Raw genomic sequence first — 9,400 nt, forward strand, 5'->3', positions numbered from 1 at the left:
AAAAAGCAACTGAATTCATGGTAGAAAAGCTATTCAGGGGCTGTTTCAGATGCCAAACCTCTAGCTCCAGACATCTGTAAGAGGCAGATTTCCAAATTCATCCTCTCGCTATTCAGGCAGAGATATTCAACACTTGCCCTGTTTCATATTCTTTTTCCTCCGTGGTTGCCACCGCCCAGCCCACCAAGACTGGAGTATCGGGGTTTCTGGCGGAAGCCAGGGCAGCCCCCCGTACCACCTTCGCTGCACCCAACACCCGAGAGACCCAAAGTGAACAAATACACAGTTTATACAAAAACGTTTTACTAGAACTGGGAACTATTCATTATTCTCCAGCACAGGTAAATGAAAAAGATTCCTAATTATTACTCCTAAATTAAGCAGCAGTTGCAGCAGCAATGTACAATGCAATACTATCGGTTTCTCTGAACGCCTTCCCCCTGCCCCATCTACTATTTATCTGCAGACCCATGAAATAAAGCAGGAAACGGGAGCTTCCCTTTTCCAGACGTAACTTCGTTCAGTGTTCTATTTCGAAAAGGTAATGCAATTATTCATCGTAAAGCAAACGGATGAATATAGCAAGTATCTGTTCAATATAAAAACAAAAACAAGGCACTGGGTAAAAATAAGTGTTTCTGAATTTGAGATTTTTTTTTTATTATTATTTATTGCACTAAGGAACAGCAGGGCAGTTTCACAATCTCACTTTCTGCTTTGAAAAGATCTGTAGTATTACTCTTAAATTCAAGAGTATTTTCATCACTGGACTTGATAAATGTTGTAGGTTTGTCCATTTGTTAATAAGACAGCACAGACATTAAAAAAAAAAAAATCATCGTTTAAATTCACCCCTTTGTGGACGATTCAACTTCTCCTATCACAATGACATATGCTTGAGATTATAGCAAGGCTAACTTTCAGTGAAAATACAGAAGTCGGAACCATGCATATACAGGAAGAGATTAACCAGATAGGAAAAAAAAAAAAAAAAATAATACAAAATAAACCAAAAGAGAACTCCTATTTTTGCAATTGTGGCCATGAATTCATCTCTTAAGACCAGCGTCACCTACAGGTAAAACCCACAGCACCTCCAGTCCTTCCCAAGCACTCGGCAGCTACAGCTGATTTATCGTTAGAGTGGGATACGCAAGTCCACATGAGCCACTACAAAGCCCGGCCTAAAGATAATCCCTAGTGTACTAAGGCTAGTCAGTAACCAATACCTACTTGAAGATTATGGCTGTTCCTTACGGAGTGCAAAGTCAAAACTTTTCAAAACCCAGTAATCTTTATATTAATTTACCTGCAATTCTTTAATTTCAGTGTCCCAGTAAAATATAAGAAAAGAGTCTTTCCACAAGTATAAAATGTGGAAATATTTTAAAAATAGGGGAGTCATTGTTTTCTAACGCAAATGCAATCATCAGATTCCGTATTTAGTCTTGGTAAGAGGTTCTCGTTGTAAAGAATCCATGTTTTGTGGCTTTTGCATGCACTTAACTGGAACAAAGCTGGCCGAACGTCTTCTTAAGAGCTCACCAGAACGTAAATCATGCTGGAAAATAAAAAATAAAAAGATTAAGATGCACCATTTTGATTAGCGTTATACACTTCATTATACAGTCATATATTCTAAGGAACAAATCTGTGTGAGGTACGTGGATTGTGACTGAAGGTTTTACACAGTCACAAACACATCAGAAGGGGATTATAAAGCATGACCTGAACGGACGCAACAAGCAGCTGTCACTACATCAAGCGACGTGGTAACAGGGAGCCCCGTATAAACACCTCCGTGCCAAAAGCCTGAACTATTGCAGCTGTGGCGTAAGACGCGCGGCGTGCCGAGAGGAAGGAGGACTGCACCCCGCTTCCCGTGTCGCACCACCCAGAAGAGCGGCGAACGCCAAGCAGAGAGCTGGCTTTTGGTTTGAAGGGAGAATTGGGAGGAGGAACCAGGCGGTGGCGCTGGCTTTTGCGCATCCCACCCCTTTTCACTCTTGGAATGACTCCTCTACCTTTGACTTCCACAAAAAAAAAAAATTGCATTTATATCAAAATACCTACTTACACTAAAAATATTACTGTTCCAGCTTCTTAATGAAAATACTGGGGAGGGGGTATTATATTATGCTTAAAAGAAGAAAAGCTCAGAGCTTTCAAATCTCCAGTCATGGTATACAGATTCAAATTAATAATTCCAACCAAACATTGGTTTGGATTTTAAAACAGAGTAAATGGTGACTGTGGATTCTTTTTCAGGAAAGGTGGCACTATATATATACCTATGTACAAAATTTCTCTTATGCACTGAGCCCAATCAAAAAAAAAAAAAAAAAATCAGACTGACGATTAGATGGGAGATAGAGGGAAAAAAAAAAAAACTTACCCGTATAGGTAGTAAAAAAATGATAGAAGATAGAATGCTAATTTGCACCATCCTTCTTTCTGGCAATAGGCTAAAATATCTGCGTTCATGATGGTTGTAGGATCATACAGACCAGGGCCACTCATCACAGGTCTACTCATGTACCTGCAAGCGATGCACAGTTAGTTTTGTGGTGACGGCGACGGGAAACACTGGTTCCCACCCCCCACCCGCCAAGTAACACTGCAACCGAGACGAGGAATCGCGCCCCTTACAGCAAAGCCCATCAGCTCCATGTAGGAGACGGTGAACTGCAAGAACAATACGAAGCTCCAACCTAAATGTGCCTATGGAAGGGCTTTCACAAACAGTGCCGTGACAGCTTACCTCAGCCTTAAACCCCACTGAACTCTGGGACACCAAAAGGAAATAGGACAAGTTTATAAATAAGTGAAAAATGGGATTCCTGAGAGGGTTGGAAAAGCTGGAGAAGAGACCATCGTATAACCCTATCTGACCTACAGCCTCTACTCGTTAATACCACGCATGCTGGCTACCGTGCCAAAGGAACACGCATACGGGTCAACACAAAACGATCCTGAAATCGTAGCTGAACGCAGGCTACTGGCAAAAGGAACAGTCCTACCCCCACCCCTCCGATTCCTCCTCACGCCAGGACTAGCACAGATCCAGCCAGGCAGCGAAAGCCGTTTTGCTGGGTTACGTTTGACCAGACCAGCTCCCTGCACGGGACTAACACCAGCACGAGGAGAGGCGGTGCCCAGGTCTTAGCGGGAGGGGGAAAGCGGGGTGGCCACTTCTACTGGCGATCCGCGCTGTGGATCCGCGGTATTAGCACACCTTTGACGTGCCAGCTACCTTTAACACACGCAACTCGATTCTTGCATAGCACAAGAGAATAACACATAAAAATGCCACAGAAAGCAAAGCGATGGTTCTTAGTTTATAGCCATGACATAAACTTTCTCAATGTCGTATCAGAAAGCATCTCCATTTGCCAAAGGCACAGAACACTTAACAGGAAGCACCGCACGGGGAGAATGAGTAACAATTAACGGGAGTACAGAGATACCAGACTCGGCAATATTACCTCCAAATATGGTAAGCCAACAAAGGCATATTGAGACCCAGCGTAAGCCACTCTGCTGCACAGAGAAACATAACACAGAAGAATGCATGGATGAGGTACTCTGGAAGTACAAGCTGGAAAAGAAAAATACGAGTTAGAAGTTTCGATTACTCGAAGCAAAGTGTGTGGTGTTTAATCTATTTTGGAGGTAAGCTATTGTTTAAAAAAATATTATTAACAAACAACACTAACAAGAACAGGACTGCAGAAAGTGAAAACAGCAACCAGCAGTACGCGCCTTGCTGTTTTCACATGATATTCATGAACCAAGAAGAAAAATTTATAAAATGAAATGCTCAGATCAATAATTTAATAGAAGCAATAAAAAACTAGAGATTCCACACTTTATACGTGACCTTCATAACAAAAGAGATCATCGAGATATTTCTGCTCATGCAACAGAGAAATATCAGTAGGAAACATGCTCCATGTCACGGTTTATAGGCAAAAAGATGTTTTGTGTTTTCCTCTTTTACGGCTTTGTTTTGGTATTCACACATACGTAATTTTCTCAAATTCCAACTATTGCCAAAACGTAACGTCCTAGGCAAAGCTTTACCAAACCAGATCAGCAGCGACGTTGTTACGCACACGGGCCTGCACAGAGACGAGCGCTGTGCTGCCCGCAGCGCAGGAGGGCACGACAGCAGCTACGCACGTACAGGTCGGGGCGTATTAGCCAGCTTCGCTTTCCTTCACAAGTACCTAATATGCATGCTTTATAGCATCATGCTTTCCAGCAGAAGCCCACAGAGCTAATTATCAGTTTACTATGAAATCACAGAAAGCGTGAAATGCCAGCTAGTATTAGTGTTATTAATAGGAATAATATGGAGAGATACATAGATTAAATGCATGCAAAGAGCCAGCAAAATCTCACACCCACCACAAGAGTAAAATTTTGTAAAACAAGTCACCCCAAAGTGATATCATTTGCTCCTTTATCACACAATTCAGAAAGAAGCAAATCTCTATAAGCTTTTCACTTCTCAGCTCAGGACCACTAAACTATCTCCTCATGAAAAATACTCCACTTCTACCTAAAGATTTAAATTGTCAATGTGTATGTGCACGTGCGTGTGCACGCGTATACATATACACACAACACACTCTGCCCCTCTTTTTTGTGTAATATGACTAAGGTTGCATTGGATGACTACACTGAAGTTTCGGTGTTTTCTAATTTTTTCATTCTCTCCAAGCGGACACTTCTTTCAAACCCCAAGAATATCTTCCCAGAAATCTAAAACCGACCAACGAGCAGACATTCTCACCACCTACTTTGCTACAACATTCCGCTTCTCTAAATGAAGAATATCAAACGAAGCAAACTTGCATCAACATCAACAAAAATAAGCTGTCATACATTAAATGTTTCAAGTAAATATTTTTCTCCAGATCCTTCTTTGTATACTTACCATTTACAATTTGGCAATTATTTATTTATAGTAGAACAACAACCCTACCCAAAACACAATGCATTTGGCAGCCTGCTGAGACAGATTTACCAGGTCTGAAAATCTGTAGTTTATTTAACTACACATCTCAAACCACATTTTTCTTTATCTTGTTTACTAGACCCTACTCCCACACCAGAATACCTGTCTCTTTCAAATCGACCACATTTTATCCTCCCTGGTTGTCCTAAAAGAAAATTAACTACATCATATTCTGCCATGATATTTATCACAGAAGCGAGGGAGGAAGAAATGTCATTGCTGAGAAGAGATACTACTATAATAGGAGCAGGGAAGAGAAGGCATCAACAGCGTACTAAGCAGTTACTATTTTGGGCTAATCTTTCTACTGAGGTGTCTCAATTCCTACCAGGATTTTTGATTCTTTGTACAGGGAAACAACACTTCACTGTGTTTGCCCAGCATCATTTACCAGATCCCTTCAAGAGTCTTAACTTCACTTTTAGTGGCCAATCTACTTTCACAAGAACAGCAAATATTAAGTTATTTAATATTTTCAATTCACAAAGCTATCATATCCATAAACACTACATGCATGTGGGTTAACAGAAGGTTAATATTTGCATTAAACATGCGCATTGTAATATTCCAAAGGTTGCGATAAGATCATAATGCATAAATGTAATGAGAATTTGCCTTCCCCCATACTGTAGCAGAAATGACTGTAAAACAGACCGAGCAAGGGAAACTGTTAGATGCACAGCTATCCGAGCGTCAAACCTCACTCTCCGAGATGCAATCCTCTGCCTATCACCTCTTCTCCTCCCCACCCGCTCTCATGCCGTAACGCTCGCTGTCAATGTATGTGCCATATGTCTAACATGCGTTTCCCTCCCCAGCTACTGTAAATTCAGTTTTCATTTGCATAATTTGCTTAACTCTTCAAAACACCATAAAGTGACAGTCCAGGCCACACTGCTGTGCTGCCCCTACATTCTACCTCAGCCTGGGCACACCAAGCCAAAGTAAAAACCGTGAGAAATAAATACACAAAAAACCTGCTGTATCAAACTATATGCTCTTTAACGAGTATCCCTTTTATTATTGGCCTGTTACAGATGCAAGCAAATAGTTTGTCTCAAAGTCTCTTCACAAACCAAGGAGTGTCAGAGTTGCATCCAAGAGGACACCAAGATACACCCCTGATCCTGGAACATAAAACAAAGAAGTGAAGATAGTGCCTATGACGTTATGCCCACCTAAATCCTCAAACAAGATCAGAATTTACTTGGTCAATGCTTAAAAACCAACTAGTCTCCTATAATCTCAGAGTGCAATAAATCTTGCTTGAAAAGTACTATTTATTTCTATCTGAAGTTACTTCAGCTCATCCATAGGACATCTATAACAGGCATTTAACAGTTTTCCCCGCTTCACTGGGTAAGCAAGCAAAATTGTTTTGCACAAAATATGGAAATCCATGAAGTTGTTATCAACCCCAACAAACAAATAACAGGCAGATGAACAGGCACACTAAACAAAACAGCTTAAGGGTATTACAAATGTTCCTAACAAAACGAAAGTGGCATTAAAAACATTAAACTGAAAAGCAGTACACACCTTTAATGCAATTTTGACTCTTTTAATCTTTTTGACCTTTTCAACTGTCTTTGTGCCGAAAATGTAGAAAGCAGATTGAAAGAATGTTAGTACGACAGCTGACAAGATCACCAGCAGATGAATAACAGTCAGAATATTCAAGTTGAAAGTAAAGAATCAGACAAAGAATTTTCCCTAGAACTTCTATCAAACAGCTAGGTTTTGTCCACCCAGATGCAATTCTATTGCCTAGTTTGAGTATATCAAGAGAGCATTAAAACCAATCATTTTACATACATTTAAAAAAAAAAAAAAAATGTTTAGCATGCAACTTACAGGATTGAGTGTGTTACATTGGTCTATGGGATTCTTGTAATCGGTCTTCAGTTCATCAAATGCTATAATCTACAAAAAAAAATATTGAAAGAGTTGTGATTCTTCAGTCCAGGAATAACAACATATTTATCCATGAAAAGTAACATTTTGGTACAGAGCCATAATGTTCAAGTGCTGCCACCATATTCAGGAACACCATTTCTCCTAAGTACGTTCTAATGTCGTAAAGCCACAGGTAAGACACATTTGAAATACGTTATACAAATAAGAAAGCAGAAGATAATTCAGGCATTCACAGATCTCTGCCTTTGCCCACACTCTACCTTTTTACCTCCCCACCAGCAAAAAATTTCCAGCATCCCTTTCAGCAGTTTTTAACCCCACTCGCTGTGCACAGACCCCAAACGCCACAAGCGACTCTCTTGGTTGCCAGCAGGAACCCGACACCAGGTTCCTTAATCAAGAAAAAGCAATAGCAACCTTCAAAGCAACCAAATGTTTTGTCTCATTGTCAAAGTAAATGCTGACCCCACATGTATGTCGAAAGGTGCATCCATAAAAAGCTACGACCTTTTCATGCCATAAAAATCAGACAAAGATGCAGCATGAAACACAACAAAAGCCACTTCTATAGAACACGTCATGCCAAACGTGGAAAAGTCTTAAGACAGACCAACTTATTACCAGTATGAGATTCATTTCTATTCAGCATAAGCCCCAATACGTTTAGAGGACAGGGCTTATATTATAACAGACCGGTTTTTGTTAAGGATAACTACAAATCTTGAAACAGTGCCAAGAGCAACACCCTCCTCACATCCTCTCCTAGAGCAGTATCTCATGGCTGATCCAAGGTGGGTTCCTGCCTCTCCCTGTGTCAGGTTCAAGATAGAAAACATTCAAAAAATAATAATAATTTAAGAAATCTCAAAAATTAAGTCTTAATATAAAGCATGAAAAGAGTGCAACACTTAACTCATTATTTCTGTTAAATAAGCAGCCAAACTAACTTCAGACTAAAACATTTGCAACCGCTATTTAGAATCAGAATCGTTTCGGTTGGAAAAGACCTTTAAGACCATCAAGTCCAACCGTTAACCCAGCACTGCCAAGCCCACCACTAAACCATGTCCTCGAGCACCAGGTCTCCAGGTTTCTTCAATCCCCCCAGGGATGGGGACTCAGCCCCTGCCCTGGGCAGCCTGGGCCAGGGCCTGACAGCCCTTTGGGGGAAGAAGTTTTTCCCAATACCCAACCCAAACCTGCCCTGGCGCAGCTTGAGGCCGTTCCCTCTCATCCCATCGCTTGTTACTGGGGAGAAGAGACCGACCGCCACCTCGCTACAACCCTGCACTCTTTTAAAATACCACTTAATAAAATGGACCTATCTTACATCAGCACTTGAAAATTCATTTTATCCACAGACAAACGCTGCCAGATTTCCACCTCTTGAAGACAAGGCCGAAGGTGGGGAGCAGACCTGACGACAGCTCCCACCCCAGCTCCGAGGCCGGTGCGCGCCCAGCACCGCTGAGCCGTCCGGGAGATGCCGCCGGGCACCCCACCGGCCCCCAGGCAGCGAGGAGACCTCCGGCAGCCTCCAGCCCTCACACCGCGGCTTGGCGAGGGGAAACCCTTCGGGGGTTTCCTCACGGGAGACCCCTGCGACGCGCCTGGGCCGCGCAGGCCGCCCGCCGCCCTTGCCCGGCCGGCCCGGCTGCGGTTTCGCTTTCGGCCGCAGTCGGTGCCCGGGGGCAGCCTCGGCCGTGCCTCTTCCCCCGACCCAAAAAACCGTGCTTCGCTCGCTGCCCTTCTGTCAGCGGGGGCAGCCGCGGCGGGACGGGGTGAGGGACCGACACAAAGAGCGGGAAAACGCGCCCCGCCGCGAGAGCGGCGTTCAGGGCCGCCCCTCCTGCCGGCGGACGGACGGACAGACGGACACCTCCCCGGCTGCTCTCCGCGGGAGGACGGGCCGGCGAGCGCCCAGGGCCTCCAGCCGGGGAGCGGCGGCTCCAGGGGAAAAGGCCCGCACCGGCAGGCCCCCCCCCCGGCCCGGCGGTTGTCCCCTCAGGGAGGGGAGGCGGGACAGCCGCCCCTCGGGCCGCCGAGGGAGGAAGGGGCGCTACGGGCCGCCCCGCACTCACATGCCAGATGGCGAAGAAGATGAGGGCGGCGGTGAGCAGCAGCGCCAGCATGTAGCAGAAGGCGGCGAACGTGAAGGCCATGGCGGCGGGGCCGGGCGAGCCGCGGCGGGGCGGGAGCGGCGCGGGGGCTGCCGGGCGCGATCATTCACCGCCGGCCCCGCCCCGCCCCGCCCCGCCCGCCGCGGGCGCCCCCTGCCGGCGCCCGCCGGCACCGCCGCCGGGCGCCATTTCCTGGCCTGAGGCGGTTTTTCCCCTCCCGCAGGCACCGGCGGCGTGGGGCCGCGGGGCCGCCGCCACCCACCCGCGGGGCCGGGGAAACGCGGGTAAAAACCGGCTCGAGAACGGAATTTGACCCACAGCTAGATAAGAAGGTGTTTTT

At 44.8% G+C, this 9,400-nt stretch overlaps 1 protein-coding gene across 1 annotated transcript; it reads right to left on the reverse strand.

The window, feature by feature from the left end:
• Window positions 1-407: 407 nt before the first annotated feature.
• On the reverse strand, window positions 408-9,114 carry CNIH1 (cornichon family member 1). The gene is made up of 5 exons (XM_082317172.1): window positions 9,022-9,114; window positions 6,878-6,946; window positions 3,486-3,598; window positions 2,396-2,539; window positions 408-1,561 (listed from the first exon to the last, which is right to left on the reverse strand). The coding sequence occupies exons 1-5, from the start codon at window positions 9,100-9,102 to the stop codon at window positions 1,534-1,536; spliced, it is 435 nt and encodes a 144-aa protein (XP_082173298.1). The 5' UTR covers window positions 9,103-9,114; the 3' UTR covers window positions 408-1,533.
• Window positions 9,115-9,400: the final 286 nt, after the last annotated feature.

The sequence above is a fragment of the Platalea leucorodia genome (genome assembly GCF_965183815.1).
Source record: "Platalea leucorodia genome assembly, chromosome: 7".
Classification (NCBI taxonomy): domain Eukaryota; kingdom Metazoa; phylum Chordata; class Aves; order Pelecaniformes; family Threskiornithidae; genus Platalea; species Platalea leucorodia.